General features: G+C 42.2%; 1 protein-coding gene across 1 annotated transcript in view; it reads right to left on the bottom strand.

The window, feature by feature from the left end:
* Window positions 1-16,548, bottom strand: part of bsna (bassoon presynaptic cytomatrix protein a) — a 123,123-nt gene extending 106,575 nt beyond the window's left edge. Inside the window, exon 1 of the mRNA XM_030118562.1 lies at window positions 16,000-16,548. Within this exon, the coding sequence (XP_029974422.1) occupies window positions 16,000-16,548 (549 nt within the window). The remainder of the gene's footprint in view (window positions 1-15,999) is intronic.
* Between the last annotated feature and the right edge of the window lie 722 nt (window positions 16,549-17,270).

The raw sequence follows: 17,270 nt of genomic DNA, 5'->3' as shown, positions 1-17,270 counted from the left end.
GAAATGTGGGTTTAAAACATGCTGCTCATGTTTACCAACTTTTTTGAATTGAAGATGTACTAAAAAACAAAAGCAGTAGCAACAGTGAGCAACATCCCCCCACTGTTCTGTTGGGATTTACATTTTGTTGTGTCTGCGGATTTGGAGATTTTCCTCGAAGCAACAATAGAAAGTAAACATTTCATGGAACTGCAATTTTCACGCAAAAACAACAGAGTGACTCTGCAAAAGAAAACAGCGCAGGGTGAAAGCTATGCGTTATCTCCGTAAAAGCAGAAAAAAAAACAAGATCAACGACAGTGACAGATGGAGCTGCTCCTGTTATTCATGTGTTCGTCATGTATTCGACTGCTCCTCTGCTGCCCTACACGCCTGTTTGCCGCTGTGTTTGCAGCGTTGTTGCTATCACGGTCACTCCCAGCAGATTTCCGCGCCTCGGCGTCCCAACATGCCCATAGAGACGCACACGGGGGACGGCGGCTTCGCCCGCCTCCTCAACACCCTCCAACACAAACACAGTCAAACCTGCATCGTGGTGCAGAAACAGTGACCTTCACCGCGGGTGAGCCGGTTTCTATGGGTACAGTCGTGTCCGCCTGTCACGGGGTGCAGAAAAATGGGAGAGAATCCGAGAGAAAAAGGGAGGAATAAAAGAGAAACGGGCACAACTTGGAAAGAAGAGATGGGAAAGGCAGCTTCTGGGCGACTAATTGGAACGAACGGGACCGAAACGCAGGCGGGGTGAGAAGTGTTACTCCCACAGGGGCCACTCACACTCAGGAAGAGACTGGCGGAGATGAACGGGCCCTGCAAAAATGTCGGAGGCGTATCTGAAGTTGAATTATCTTCTTTGTGATTCTGTCAGTTGACATGGAGCATAATGAAGTCCTTTGACCGGTCAGGACATTAGAGGTGCACTGCAGAGTTTTAAGACTTGAAATAGACAACAAGTGGTTTGCATTGTTGTAAAATATAAAAATACACAACAGTTGTAAAACTAACAGAAAAGTCTATTATGTTCATTTGTCTTTAAGAAAATAAATTACCACAAATAAATTTCCGTATTTATATTAGCCACGATTAAACTTTGTACATACTAATCTCTAATATTACTTATTTGACCTTTAACCTGACTTATTTGGCAAGAACTTTTAATTTAATTTCTTATAATGTATTGAGAAACACTGAAAAAAAAATCTTTCTGGGATTAATAAAGTATTCTTAATCTATTCTATTCTGTTTATAAAGGTATTTATGTAAAGACATAGCGTGCTAAAGAGAGGACAATAGGAGATGGAAACAGAATGTAAACAGTAGAGAGAGTATAACAGTATTTTAACAGAAGTTCAATTGATGCCAATTAAACACATTAAATTTTGTGTGAAATATGTCTCATATTTAAATAATTATTCATCAGATAATTGAGGTAGCTGGCAGGCACAGTTCCTGCTGTACTTTACAGTATTTGCCCACTGTGCAAAGGACTTAAAACAACAACTTAATTAAAGAGAAGCCTGACTGCAAAGATAAATGTGGTCTCTTTCAAGACTGGAAACAAAGAGAAATTATGTTTGTTGTGATTACAAATTGGCTTTTTTTAATGAATCAGTTAATTAAATGAATCGCTTTGAATCAGCTAATCCGAAGTATCTTGTCGATGAGCAATTCTCACAGCGGACCACAACCAGAAAAAACCTATGGGTTGGTTGTGCAGTGATAAAACATCCTCGGGGAATAGTCTGGTCATTCAAGATGCCGTACATACAGAAAATGTATCCTGTTCTGTGTTAATGTCATTTATTTACAGCTGTTAATATGATCCTATACTCCAGAGATTTGTTCAAAGGCATACTGTATGCCTTCATTATTTTAACAATTATTTCAAAAACTCACATTATGTAGGACTTTCATCAATATGAGGACAAAAAATCTGGTCACAATAAGTAAAATTTTTAAACTAAAGTCAGACTGTGGTAAAGTTTAGATTATTGTTAGGGAAGCAGTGGTTACTGTTGAGTTTAACGCATAAATATTCAGCCTCCGACTGTCTGTCCTTTATGATTTTAGCCGTCTTCATTCATCCAGCTTCTGTATCGCTTTATCATATTCAGGGTCAGGGGATGCTGGAGCCGGTTCCAGCTCACTAAGGGTGAAAGCAATCTCACCATCATATAGATCATCACCTGCTGCACTGTGGAGTTCATAAACTTTGGTGTGACAGGAAGTTTGAGTAAACAGTGTCACTCTTCTTAATCAGAGATGATGGAAACATAACTCAATGTGTGCAAGAAAAACTGACATCTAAATACACACAACTCTACAAGGCAAGGCTGTTCTATTAGCATTTTTGTGCAGAGTTGAAAGGTACTGGATGGAGAATATGAACACAGTCAATCTTCTTACCTGCTCAGGAATATTTAAACTATTATTTTAGTGCTTCAGTTCAGTGCAACGCGGATGTTGCACTGATCATTGACGTCACTTTCGGCTAGATCAGTATTGGTTGTGTCAAGGAAGCAGCGCTAGCTTATATCAGCACTCGCATTTGGATCCGGGCTCTGTGATGTCCGCCGGCTGTCTGGGCTCTGAGGGCCTCTCTGGCCTGCTTCTGGCCTTCTCAGAGGTCAGAGGTCATATATGCATGATCACTATCACCATCACTGTCACCATCATATTCACATGATCACGTTGATCTTTAATCACTCTTTACATACTGGGTTACCTTGTCTTCTTGTGGTGGTTAGAATAATGGTGATCTGTAGCAGACCTCTCTTGATGCACGCCCCTAGTTTACTACTAGTTACTACTAGCTATATTCAAAAAAAAAAAAAAAAAAACGGTTTGTGGTGTCCTTGCATTTCCCTCCTCCCCTACACCTCCTTTTATTTTTGTGGCCTGGTCTGTTCACTAATATGGTTTGGAAAAAAAGGGGGAAAAAAAAAAAAAAAAAAAAAAAAAAATGTATGTATGGTTCTGTAATTTTCTGTGTTGGTTGTCGGCTCTGTTTTGGTGTTGTCTAGATTGGGGGTTTGGGATTGTTCTAGGTTGCGTGTGGTGCGTCGACAACACTGTTTTGTATTGTGACTTTGTACATAGGTTGTGCCGCCCCCCCCCCCCCCCCCCCCCCCCCCTTCCGTTCTCCCTCTCTTTATCTTTCTCTCTTTCTGTCCCTGCTCTCTGAGCGTTTCCGTCCCGGTCCTGTCCGGTAGCCATGCCGGATGCCAGCTTTAAATAAAGGCAGCAGCAGGAGGAGACTCAGTCTCATCCTGCTGCTAATATTAAAATCTGTTCGGATAGTAAAAGGCTACAATCATACAATATTGCACGCCCCAGCTACCGAACAGGACAAGGGAAAAATAAAAAAAAAAAAAAAAAAAGCACTCGCATTTCTGACGCTCTCAGACAGCCTGAGATTATTTTCTGTCATTGCCGTTGCCATGACGCCGGCCGTCAGCAAACCCGTCTCACCTCCCGACAGGAAACCGCAGCCGCGATCAAAGTTTCTCATCCTCCATCCGGAGAGGGACGGTGTATACACGCTTCATTTCAATGTAATGTCCCCAGAAAACATGAGAGCAGAGCCTGATTTACATGTATGTCCAGGTTAGGAAGTAGTTTTCAGGCTGAGGTGAGATTCAGGATGAGGTTGTGCTGGTTAAGGTTTGCTGAAGGGGCAGAGGGAATGCATTACTTTAATTGGAAAGGCCTGCAAGCTGCAAGTGTGTGTGTGTGTGTGACTGTGTGTATGTGTGTCTCCACTGAGCTGTCAGTGCAACTGGAGGCTTTCAAATAGGATTTCAGTGCTTGGCGGAGGTTTATGCCGACACTGGGGCTTTTGATTCAGGGCTCGCTCACGGACAGCCATGCATGACAGACTGCTTCCTCCAGAAAGACAGAGGGAGACACACGGAGGACGTGCAGCCCGGGAAGGTGAAAGGCAGACAGCGGGCAAAATACGAGGTGAAAGGGGAAAAAAAAAAAAGAACAGGAGGGGGCACAAAATAAGGACATAAAAATCCAAGAGTGAGACAGCAGAAGGCTTCTGTACAGTTAGTTTAGACAAGATTGGAAGAGGATGTTTCCAACGCCGCTCGAAAATTGCTTCACCCTCATTTCAGCAGAGTTGAAAAGCGGCGTCAGGAAAGTGATTACGCTCACCACTTCAGATGAAACTTAATTGCATGTCTGCATTCACGCAATTGCTTTAAATTCTTGTACAGAAAATGCACAGTGTATAAATTATTTGTGACTGCATGTCTGTTTCTGCAGCTCACATCTGATTACTGAGACGGGTGGGAAGTTTGCTGACAGTTCAAACTGTGCTCATAATTTGCTCTGGAGGGGAAAAAAAAGCTCTTTTTGCAGCTCTGACTGGCTCGGTTAATCTGAGGGAGCTTTTCTGGAGCGACTAAAAGGACTTCCTTTCTCTGCCTTTTGGGTGCTTGGAGCTATATTTTTGAAGAGATGCTCGCAACATTTCTGTTATAGCAAACCCAGAAAGGTTTCTGGGAAACATTTGCTGGAAACAATTTGTAATCAAACAGTATTGAGTGCGATGTGAACGATGGTGGCTTGACTGAATAATAAACACATCCTGCCTTCAAGATAAAGATCGCTTGTTCTGAAACATTGCAAAAAAAGACAGTTTTTACCCCCCAGAAACACAAAAGAAGTGATTCACCTGTGCGCAGCGATGAGCTCAAAGCAGCCACTATATTTATCTTCATTCTCGGTGTTATCTGAATTATAATCATTATCCTCTACACGCAGGGATGAAAATACATCCTCTCATTCAGGCCACCGTCGTCACGTCTCTCATTACAGAGAAACCCGTCATTGTTTTTGGGCCTTTTTACGAGTGGCCAGTTCCATTTCTTCTTCTTGGCTATTAGGTTGATAGATGTATTGTGTAATTTTCAGTATACGTAAGAGATAATTACTAAAGTGTCATTTCTGTAACCTGTGTCATTAGCGCCGTTATTGCTGTTATGATTAGCAGCCTCGCTGCTATCGGGAATAGCCGCAGATACACCGAGAAGCAGCAGAGCTCGTCACGCAGTGGGTTTTTGAGTTTCGCTTGTCGCTCAGGTCAAGATGTTGTTCAGTGTGTGTCCCAGTCAGAGCTAAGTCATGGTTCGCTCTCAAGTTACAAGACGACCCTGGTTTGAATCCAAGCTCTGAACCTTCCTATGAGAAATTTGTGTTTCTACTGCATCCTTGTTTTTACTTCTTCCAACAGTCTAAAGAAATACAGGTTGAGAATGATTCATCTGTGTTGGTTAATTGTCTGTCGGTGTGAATATAGAGTGTAATTGTGTTTCTCTATGTGTCGGCCCTGTAATAGACCTGTGGGGGAGCATCAGTTCCCCTGTGGAATGCAGATCTAAATAAAATGCTTTAAAATGTCGACCGCATGCTCATTATGGTTCGTTATTGTTGCGAGTGACAGCACCCACGGCTGTAGCAGTCATACTGTACGGTCCTTCAGGGGTACAGCGTGTTGGCGTTACTGCATGAAGCTTTGTATCATCACAGGACGAGGAAGAGCAAACTCCTCCCTAATTCGCATTTAATGAAACTACTAAATCCCCACAATGATTGTGATTTCCTTTTATATCACGGAAACGTCACCTGAGAGATATTTTTTCATTACGCCGGGTAATTATTTCCACCAACAGATTTTCTTTGGTTCGTCAGAAACGGTGTCTTGAATGCTCCCAGGTGGAGGTCTGACAGCTTGTGCGTAAGCCGTCAGCGAAGAATCTGTGAAGTTGTGGAAGTGACGGTGGTGTTGTCTTTCGCAGTTCTGCGCTGTGGAGTTTAATTAGCCGTGATGAGGAAGAGGAAACGGCTCCCAGTGAAACGAACTGGAAAGTTCTCTCTATCAGACGCCACCGATCAATCATCGCAACGTGTGCAAATATCATGTAATCTTAGCTCCGTCTGTTTTCATGTACCTGTGCCTCCACTGCTCCATTTCCCGTTTCCCTCATGCACTCTCATCACCTCCTCTCTCTTGCTGGAGATGTTTTCATCTGCATTTACACCTTCCTTTCACACGCTGACACCTTTTTTCCTTTTTTTTTCTTGTTTTCGTCACATACTCATTCGCACGTTGTCAAAACAAAGAGCCAGATATTTGAGCGGGAAAGATTTGTGATGCATCTGCAGTGGTGTGACCAGACATTTTTATATTTATCAGTAGCAATGAAAATGATGTTTAAATCTAAGTGATCGTTGCTCCTATTGGGATTGAATGGCAGCGTCATTTTATCTGAGGGGTTCCTACCTCGGTCAAAGCCTGAACCGGTTGTCCTCACTTAACTTCAACATGTTATCAAGATAATGCCTGAAGAGAGTAATCTGCAAGCCCAGCAGAGGAAATCTGTCTGCATGCAGGCCATTGGAGTAAAGATGCGCTTCCAGTCGGCTTGCTGAATTTGGATTAGGCTTGTCAGGAAAAAAAAATCAATCAATTAATCAGTTTGAACCTCGATACTGAGAAAATTAGGCTGAAAAAAAAAAAACACACTCCCTTTTCCCTCCCCACACACACACACTCACACGCACTAAACTATGCAAGCTCGAAACAGTTGAAAGCGTCATAAAAAGTAGCATTTCAAAACAACCCCACGCCTTGGATTTTTAACCAGTGACAAAATTATTAATGGTTTCCCTTTTAATTAAACATAAACGTCATGAAATCACTGTTGACACATTATTACCTGGAGTCAGAGAATAACTGCGTATGTGAGCACCTGATTACTGAACACAATGAAGTCCCACGCACACACGCACGCACGCACACACACACGTGCACACACACATAAATAGAGTGTGTGAGAGGCAGGTGCTGTGATTGGAGAGGAGAGTCGCGAGAAGCACAATCTGCAGATTTCGTGGAAAAACTAATTAATCGAGAGTGCGCTGGCATGCACGCACGCGCACACGCATGCACGCTCTCACACACACACACACACACACACACACACACACACACCTATTAGCTGCTCTCTGTGCACGCTGAGTCTAAAATTAGCAGACAGGCTGTTGAACAACAAACAGGCTACAGGGAGGAAGACATGCTGCCAAAAAAGCAGAGCAGAGAGACACGGAGATAAAGACGGAGCTAAACCGACACCAGTGGCTCCAAGAAATGTCACCAAACTCTGAAGAACTCAAAAGAAACATTAAAATAAATCTGCACTATGGTGAATAAACCAACTTTAAATTTGACACCTTGTCAGCGTTTTCCTGCTGGTTTGTGTGTTTTGACGCTTTGCTCGGTATTGTTTCATTCATTCTTCGCCATTAGCTGCGACGTCGGCTGCTGAGGCTGAACTGCCTTCATCAGCAAACCTCGGTGGCTCAAACAGAATCGTCCTGGGAGCCGAACAGGTGCGAGCGGCCGAGCAAATCACTTTGTGGTGCAAAAAAAGTGACAGGAATGAAGAATGATTATGACCTGAAATCTACCTGCGTCTATTTTTACGTTGGCGAACCGCACGTGTACTGGGGACCACGTCGTCGCACCACAGTGCTGTGGCTGCAGGTTAAAGGAGTTGTGATGCTGGATCTTGAGCAAATCTGCAGAATGTTAATGATTATAGTCAATGCTTTCACTTGTATGAGTGGCGTTGCATCAGAGTGATATTTGAATACTTGTCAGAGCTAATTTCTAATAACAGCCATAGTGCTTTCATCTATAAGTTATCTTATTATAATTTGGCTACTAGATAAAACACTGCCGCATTATTACTGTGAAAATGAATGCCTTTTTTGTCATGTAAGCCTTGTGAATTCGATACTTTTCAGTTTTTTTTTAAATTGCTCCTTTTGTTGTTGGTGAGGTTTTATGGGCAGTTTGTGCGGTGTAAGGCGTGTAATATTTCTTCCTCAAGTCGAACAAAAATTAAAATCAGAAAAAGAAGCTAAAAGTACTAAAAGAAGCAGATTGGATCCCACTGGACCTTGTTTGGGTGTCCACACCGGAAATCGTATTTCTGATTGACACGTTCTGTAATAAACCCGTCTTCGAGGTGAAAAACAACCAGACTTTATGAGGCAAAACACAAAGTTTGCCAGCTGTGAAAAGTAGCAGTGAGGAGTATTGACCTCCCTAATTTAATTTCGATCTGAGCGTTTGTCATCATCATTTATGAGCAGACGTTTAATCTGTTGCAGAGAAACTGTTATTTTAACACTGCGCTTGCTGGAATTTCAGAACTAAACATGCGTCGGTTTGTATGATCTGTTGGTGTGTGTGTCCTCCAGTGTGCATTACATCGGCCATCAGGACAAGCTCAGGTCATTTAGTTTCATTAGAGTAGGAGTGTGTGTGTGGGAGAGACAGATTTCACCTAATCTCCAAGTTAACTTAGGTAGTTCAAGCTTTTAGTTGGATTTTATGGATCAGCAGACAGCAGAGATCATTCATGTATACTCAATGAATTTTATTGAATCCTTATAAAAATCAGTAAAAGTTTGCTGATTTCCATTCACGTTTGTAAATGCACAAAGATACTTTACCGACCAACAGATTGTCAAAAACAAAACTTTGAATTATGTGAAAAAGGTGGCAACCTGCGATCGCCCAGCACTCTTTTTTTGTTTTCCGCCCTGCATTCAGATAAGAGCCGGCACAGCCAGGGCCTTTCAGAAGCTTTCCCAGGTGTACTTTATCGAGGATTGAATAACTCAGGGAAACGAGCGGCAAATGCACGCCGTGTGGGTGTTTCAATATTCTCATCCATATTCATAAAGAGCTGCAACACTGAGGTTTATCCTTTTAAGGCGCGAAACCGACGACTGCGGCGCACAACACACATCACACACAAAACACCAAATGATCCGGGGTTCCTCTGGTTCATTCCAAGGCGCTACTTATCCCTTTAAGCAAGAAAAATCCTACCTGTAATTTTGGAGCCGACATTTAAAAAACAGAGATCAGTCTAATCCTGAAAGTGGCTGAGTGAAACAATTCTCCGATTAACGATGTTGGATAAAACCAATAGCCTGGAGTTAAATCTAAGTGGTACATATAATTTCCAGTAGCGCGTCTGCGTCCACGCTTCATTCCTCTCAGCTTTGGATTACAGTGTTATGGAAATGCTAATGTGCTGAAAATAGGAAGGTGACATACCACCAGGGCTGGAACATTACAAATACTGTCGTCAAGCAGTATTCGGGTTATTCTTTCAGTATGATACTTCATCAAAATAAGGTACAATTTACATCATAAAATCTTCTTTCCAAGTCTAATTCAAACCCTTTCATCAGCATTTTTCTAACATACACTTATCTTAAAGCAACACTAAGGAACTTTCAATTTTTGTTGATTTTGGCGGCGCCAGTGGACAAAAGCGGTAGTGTTTTGCCTGAAGGAATACTACAGTTCCCATGAGGACTTGCGCGTGACGTCGTAAAATGCTGCTCCTGGTGGTGTGCTGTCGGACTGAACTCGCCTACATTTGTTTCCAGTGGCTGTGTGAAGGATGGATAGCGACGAGGTAATGAATCTAAATGAATCTAATGGTGGCTAAACAATGTTATATCAAGATGTGACGCATGCCGTAAAGCAGTCCACACATTTGGAACTTTTTAGTGTGCAGGGTTCCTACCACCCTCCTCACAGCTGCTTAGTCCAAGTGAAAGCAATACTGACGCCCTCAGGCCGTGACAGAGGGTCATTCAACTAGTTGTAAGTCGAAGTATCATCACAAAAGATATTAAAATGTTTTATTAAGGTTGAAAAGTTCCTTAGTGTAGGTTTAAAATGGCTTAGTTGTAAACACTGAAGGACACTAACAACAAAGTCAGGCTCACATGTCTGTTCTTTCAGTAAAAAAATATATTTTGAAAAGATAATATGGAATTAACATCACAACAATATCTAAATACAAAAATAGCAGCTTTGCTTAACAAACAAAATTCCCTTTTTTTTCAGTATTTCAGTTTCATGTGAATACTTCTGGACCAACTGAATTCATATCTTCACTCTGGTCGAATTGACAAATGAAACTAAGTCAACGTTCATTGAACCTAATGACTCTCTTTTTACACTTTTAATGTGATTTATGATTTTCTACAACACTTTCACTCCCCGTTTACTTGACATTTCAAATGAGGATGCATCATTTTTCCATTATTTTCTTCAGAAAAGTTTTAGATGGAAATGTATTGAAAAACAATGTCTTTTTACAGAGACACAGCAGAAATTCTGAAAACGATGTTTTCATGTTGGGCCACTAGAAGTTGCTGTTGTTTGTTTTTATAATAAGAGACGCCAAAACGAACAACAAGGACAGACGACAATGTTGTATCGTTATCACAGGTGACTGTCAACTCTAAAACTACCTCCTCTCTACTACTATCATGACACTCTGGAGCCAAACATTGTTATTGTTCATCTACTCAAACTTGTAGAAGAACTATTCATAAAGACCATGGTGCGCAGGTTTTCTTTTGTTTCCATGGAGACAGCCAGAGCATTTTTAAAAAGATTCGCCTTTGGTTCCAGAGATTTCAAAAGCTTTTCAAAAATGTTACATTTTCAGTGGCTTTGAGCACCACTGTCATGTGAACACACTCCCAAAATGCAACAAAAAGTTTGCGTTTTCACTTGATGATGTTGCTGTGCCTAAATTTTATTCATGGAATATTAGTACGTTTATGTTTATTTGAGAAGAAGGCCTTCTGGGAAACAACCAATCCATTTCTCCAATCAGTATTCTTCTATACTATATATATATATATATATATATATATATATATATATATATATATATATATATATATATATATATATATATATATGTGATCAGTTATTTTGGAGTGTACAGACACTAGTGATATTAAAAAAAAAAAGACATTTCATCTTTCTCCCTGTGCAGATATGATGCCACACAGTTCTGTCAGCTCTGTAACAAATGAAGTGGATGCTCAGTATTGTGCTGCAGGATTCCTCAAATCAAAGGGCTCATCACTGGACACAAAGGTCAATTAACACCATTAAGGACACGTTGGCTAAATGCCAGTCTCCCTGAATTAGACATATCGATCATAACCTCACTCTGATCCTTCGCTTCAGCCGACTAATTGGTGTCAGTCTTCTGGTCTAGTCGGTCGTGTCACAGCTATTTGATACAAAAGGTGTCAGAACGTGACCAGATATGGAAACTGGCAGAACCAGAATGTGTCTCACTGCATCACAGCAGAGGAGGCTGAGGTAAAGTCAGTATCTGTGATAATGCCAACAACACATTAGTTTGAAATGTGACCAACATAGAGATCATAAAATATGTTAATGATCTTGTTGTTTCCCTCTTCTGATTGTAATAATGGAGGTTTAGCCCTGCTTTGGTCAACTTGTAAAACAAATCCTCTGACAGCATTCCAGGCAAAATGTTTTTCTATGTGCGTCATGAATCATGAAACATACCTGATTGTTAATATAAAATAATCTCTTTGGCTCACCCGGCTAAGTCCGCTAAATGTTATCTGATGCAAATTGAATCAGAGCGGAGAACGACGGATATGGAGCCTCGCACTGCTTATTAGATTACGAGGACACACAGTGCATTGATTAGCTGTGATAATAATGGATAATGTTCAGTTTAAGTATTAATCCATGGCAGCAGACACAGCAAGGCTGCCGAAGCAGCTGTTATTAACATGAAAGACGGTGGCCGCAAACAGAAGGCCTGTTCACATGACGACGGACATGCCGAGTCGAGAAAAACAATGATTTCATCAGAGCTGATAAAATGTAATTGTTTTTAACAGATTATTGAAATATAAATGAAGTAAATAAGCGTACCTGTCAAGCTGACATGAATTAATCTCATACGGCTGCTGGGCCAAGTCATCCTGATAGTGTAAACTGCAACAGAGTAACGAGGTTTGCGGGGTGGCACTGTTCATTAGACTGAAAGAGCTGAGGGATCATTGATTATGAAGGACTATGATGGAGAAGATAGTGATGCTAATCCATAATTCATAGGAACCCAAACAACAGCAGGTCCAGCACATTCATCTCTCCAGGACCGAGGGGCAGAAGCCAAACGCAACCTTGTGTGCAGGACTTCTGTGGTTATCATTCAAAGTGATTCATTCAAGGATTAAAATGTATATTTTAAACCTTTAAACCTTTAAATTACAGATTTTCTCTAACAAATGTGTGAGAAAAGCAGGCGGGATTTTCTTTTTTCAGCTGAGGTGATGAGCGGGATTTCTGCTGTTGTGTTGTGTTTTCCATCTTTCTCTCCAGGAAACCTCTGAGGGTCTCTTCAATTAATTAACATCACAATTTATTGCACAGGCTTTATGCATGAATTATGTCAAGGCCAAGTGGGAGTGTGAATGTGTTTTTATGCAACCCGTGCGTGCGTTCGTGCACAGACATGCACGAATGCACACACGGATTGCACGCATGTGCGTGAGATGTTGGAAACCATGACTGTATTTCTGATTTGTCTCAAAGGTTCGAGTGAGAATAGAGTTTAAGTGGAAGGGAAATGCATCATGTCAGAAATGTAACGATAGACAGCCGTGTGTGTTTGTGTGTGTGTTTTGTCTGACTTTGAGTGTTTTAATTTATCACAAGTGCAGAGCAAATCCCTCTAAGTTAGAGGCTTATCACTCCTCCCTCCTGCCACTTCGTGAGCATTGCCCCCCATTTATTAACCTGTAGTAATCACTCAGTCAGCCACTTTGTCTTACACGCATGCATGCACAGACAGACACACACACACACACACGCACACACACGTATGGCCTAACGACTATTCATTCACATAATGCACTTAGGTCTGTGTACAGCAGTCATTAATCTCTCTTCGGAGTTCTGCTAAATGTGACAGATTTCTTTAACTCCTGCAAACAAGCCGTATATAATTTAGCAAACTGTTTTGCACCATTGAAACTACTACAAAATAAGCTGGTAAGATCATATTTATGCATATGTACCATTTTGGATGCTACAAATGGAAGTCTCTCTATATTCACCTGCATATGCAGTGATCGCTTTACAATAAGTAAATTTACTGATGAGTCCTTGAATCAGCTGCTGTTACTGGGTCTGAACTCATGATAGTACTGCAGACTGTCGGTTCCAGGAAGTACTGACAGTTTCTGTGTGCAAGGTTGTGGTATTGTTTTCTAATTGATCAGAACTCGTTGGCTTTTTGAGATGGTTCAGGTTTGTTTCTGCTTCCAGTGTTAGTAGACATGAACCCTGTGAGAATGGAGCCAAGATCGTGTCTTCATGATTATAAGAAATAATTTCATCCATAGACTGCATAAATCAAAGACTGTTCACTGGGTTTAAGCTAATGCTTCCTGAAAGGGGTTATGTTTCAGTCTCTAAACATTCTCTGCATAGATTTTATTCAGCAAGTTTTCTTCACCAAATCATAAACTTCAATGCAAATGTAACCTGAGACATAAAACTACATTTTAACTTAGACCCCACTAACAGTTAACACTGGATTACACGTAAAAGCACATCTGTGTGAGCGGAGATCCACTTTTCATCTTATTTGGTTTTAATGGGCTATAAGCACAGCTCCATTACTTCCTGAAGTTCAGACAGCACCTTTATTTCCTGTCTTTCATGACAGGATGAACTAATTAATCCAGGTGTGTCTGGCCATTTACTGAGGTCAGACACACCTGGATTAATCAGTTCATCCTGTCATGAAACACAGGAAATAAAGGCGCTGTCTGAACTTCAGGAAGTAATGGTGCTGTGCTTATAGCCCATTGTGATGACACATGACGTCTATACAGCAGACACACAGGGATGACAGCCCCCATCATTTATCTTTTCCATATTTATTTACTTTTTTTTTGCCCTCCTTTGTCAGGTCAGGTCAGTGTTTCACATATGCCTCCTTTTCAATGTCACTGACCCACAGAGCAGTGTAGAAGAGGGATGGACATCTAGGACCAGGTTAATATGTTTGAATGAAGTGAATCAAGTAGTCAAGGACGATCTCAGCCAGGCATGTTTGGTTTCCCAAAATATTGTCTGTCACAGAAACACTATAAACGTAATGTTTTCACATAATCTAAAGAGGTGAATGCTACTTTCCTGCCTCTTACTTGACTTCTTTCCAATCAAGTTTATTATTATTAACACAGATAAATCTTATGTGCAATGAAATTGGCTTTTTTTCACTGTCTCACAAACATTTTTTCTTTGAATAGAACTAAATACATATAGTTCAAGAATTTCAACACAAATCTATACAACAAGTTCCCTATAACACTGAAGGCACTTATAATAAACCTCAGAGTGGGTAATTGTACTTCTAATAAACTCCAAGATTCCTCAGAACTGATAAAACCCCTCAGATGAAAGGTGAGACACCTTAAAAACCTCAGTCATGGTGAATTTAAAGACAGGCTTACAAAGTCAGATAACTTCATTTTCAGAATGTACAAAAGAATATTAGAAAAATTTAAACATAAAAAAAACTCCAAAAATTACTCATTGTCAGTACAACGTGTCAATATGTAGCCTTCAGTATTTCTATTTGCCATTAACGTTGCTACTACGTTAGCATGGGACATCGGGGCGACGGATGACTCTGGTGCTACGGTGCCAAAGCAAATGAACAGACGAGACACAACAATGCAACCACAGTTTGTTTAATCCAGCAGAGTGTTGATTGTGCTGTCTGCCAATGAAAAGCCCCTGGATCTGGCAGCAGCGGGAGGCAGAGGCTTGTGTATGAAGCACGGCAGGCTTGTTGCGGTTGTCGTGTCTGTTTTTTTTTTTTTTTTGTCTGCTCAGGATGCTGAGATTTGAAATGTTGTCAGCGTATGCAGACACCAAGCTGATGGCTTGAACCTGTCACCGGAGGCGAGTGTCAAGCTCTCAATCAAAAAAGAGACACTCTTCACCTCCTCTTCCTCCCCCTCATCCATCTATCCACTACTGGAAAATGTTCCAGTCATATTGATTATTGCTGTTTTATCTCAGTTTTTTCTTCCCTCCGTTGAATATGAGATACCGCAGTGTCCATGTCGTCACACCTGAGTACAAGAATGTGTATGTATTTTATCTCAACTCATGCAATACTAACGACTGTAATCATCAAATGCAGCTCTGTAACTTTAGTCAAATTAGATTCAATTATTTATAATGTTTACACCAAATTTTCTCATTTTATTACCCTGCTTTTATTGTTTACAATCTCTAAATTTGTACAAAGTGTGATTTAATCATTGATTTAGGTTTTGATTTTCTATAACCACACACACTCATATATATGTGTGCTTTCTATGTCCATGAATAGCAATGACACAATTTAGTTGTAATGCTGGCAACCATGGTGCATTGACAATAAAAAGCCCTCATGCGATAATGGAATGGAGCGTCTCACCAAGGGATTACTGCAGCAGGCTCAATCTTTACACTTACTGTCCATCACAAATTCCCACAGACCCCTCAAAACACCCCCTCCCACCCCCTTCATGCAACACTGTCCTCATTTGTGCATTTTCTTCTTGTGCTTTTCATAATGCGTATGCACATATTTTACATTTGAGTAAATGGATTGCCACCTGGGTTTTCTGCTCTTTTCTCTCACTCCACCTCTCTCCCTCACCTCATTTATCTACCTTGCCTGAAACCATCTCTCGCACTTCTCCAATCACTTTCTCCTCTCTGACTCATTCTCTTCATCCACTCACTTCGGTTCAATTTCACTCAAAGTCCAACAAAACTGTCTGTCACAAAGTAGAGCAATGGACCACATCGGATTTTGTTCCATCAGTTTCGCAGATCCTTTTTTTTTCTGGCTTCACAAACACACACACAAATCTGAAACGTCGACTTTTGGCTGCACATTCATACCCAAATACTCAGTCCCAACCTGTAAATCAGCCTAATCTTACGATTTATTTCTCAAATGCAGATGGACAACTACTTCAGCCTTTCACACACTGAGATAAACACACTCTCTCACACAGTGCTAATTGAATTTGACCTACCTCAGTGAGGTGAGGGTTGGGGTTGAATCCACACTGGTTGCAGACAGTGGCCTTGCACTGGGTGCAGGTGTTGTAGTTGGGTACAGCCGGTGGGTTGGACAGCTCTGTGGTGGTGCACACTGGGCACAGCTTGCTGCTCGGCATGGGCGCGATCTGCGGCACCGAGTAGGGTGAGGTGGGCGTCACACCGCGGTCAGGAGACACGGAGGGAGATCGACCCGTCCTGGATCCGCCCGAGCCGCTGAAGTCGACTTGAAGGTTGCGACGAGAGGCGTGCTGACCTTGGGTTTGACCACCGTGGCCTCCCATGCCCTGCCCGGCTGCGGTGTGACCCATCCCGTGGCCAGACCCCGGGCCGTGCCCCATGCCGGAGCCCTGGCTGGACTGCATATGCCGAGGGGAGGTTGGAGTATCGTGAGTGGCCAGGCGGTAAGGCTCGCCAGCTCTAGACCCAATTCCTCCAGCAGTGCCCATACCTGCTCCCATTCCTCCCATACCTCCACCCATTCCTCCACCCATTCCTCCCATACCTCCACCCATTCCTCCCATACCTCCACCCATTCCTCCTCCCATTCCTCCCATGCCTCCTCCCATACCTCCACCCATGCCTCCTCCCATGCCTCCACCCATTCCTCCCATTCCTCCTCCCATGCCTCCACCCATTCCTCCCATTCCTCCACCCATGCCTCCACTCATTCCTCCCATTCCTCCTCCCATGCCTCCTCCCATTCCTCCCATGCCTCCTCCCCCATGGCCTCCCTGTTGCATGCCAGGCTTGGGGCTGCCCATCGGACCCACTGGACCCCTGCAAGAGAAACAAAGCAAAAGAAAATACTTTTAAAATCAAATCGCTTTTTTTTTTTTTTTTTTTTTTTTGCTTTTCAGGGTCTTGGGGCGCTGTGGAGCCAATCCCAGCCACTTATGGGCAAGGGCAGGGACCACCCTGGACAGTTCACCAGTCCATCGCAGTGCCAACACAAGGACAGACAACCACACACACATACAAATTCCCTCTAGGGGCAATTTAGGGTCAACAATTAACCTGACATGCATGTTTTTGGACCATCAGAGGAAGCTGGAGTACCCAGAGGGACGTTGATTTAGCCTTTTTTTTTTTTTTTCTGTTTCTGAATCACAGGGGCGGCACCGGTACGACCTGTGCGTATGCGCAACGCGGTCACAAAATCTGGCTGCTGCGCGGATGTCCGCGGATCAGTCCGCGCAGACCCTATGCAGATAGGAATTCATAATGATTTTTACGTCACGCAGAC

Source organism: Salarias fasciatus, chromosome 20 (assembly GCF_902148845.1).
Source record: "Salarias fasciatus chromosome 20, fSalaFa1.1, whole genome shotgun sequence".
Taxonomy (NCBI): Eukaryota; Metazoa; Chordata; class Actinopteri; order Blenniiformes; family Blenniidae; genus Salarias; species Salarias fasciatus.
Note: the sequence above shows the minus strand (reverse complement) of the source record. Positions and strands in the feature narration are given on the sequence as shown.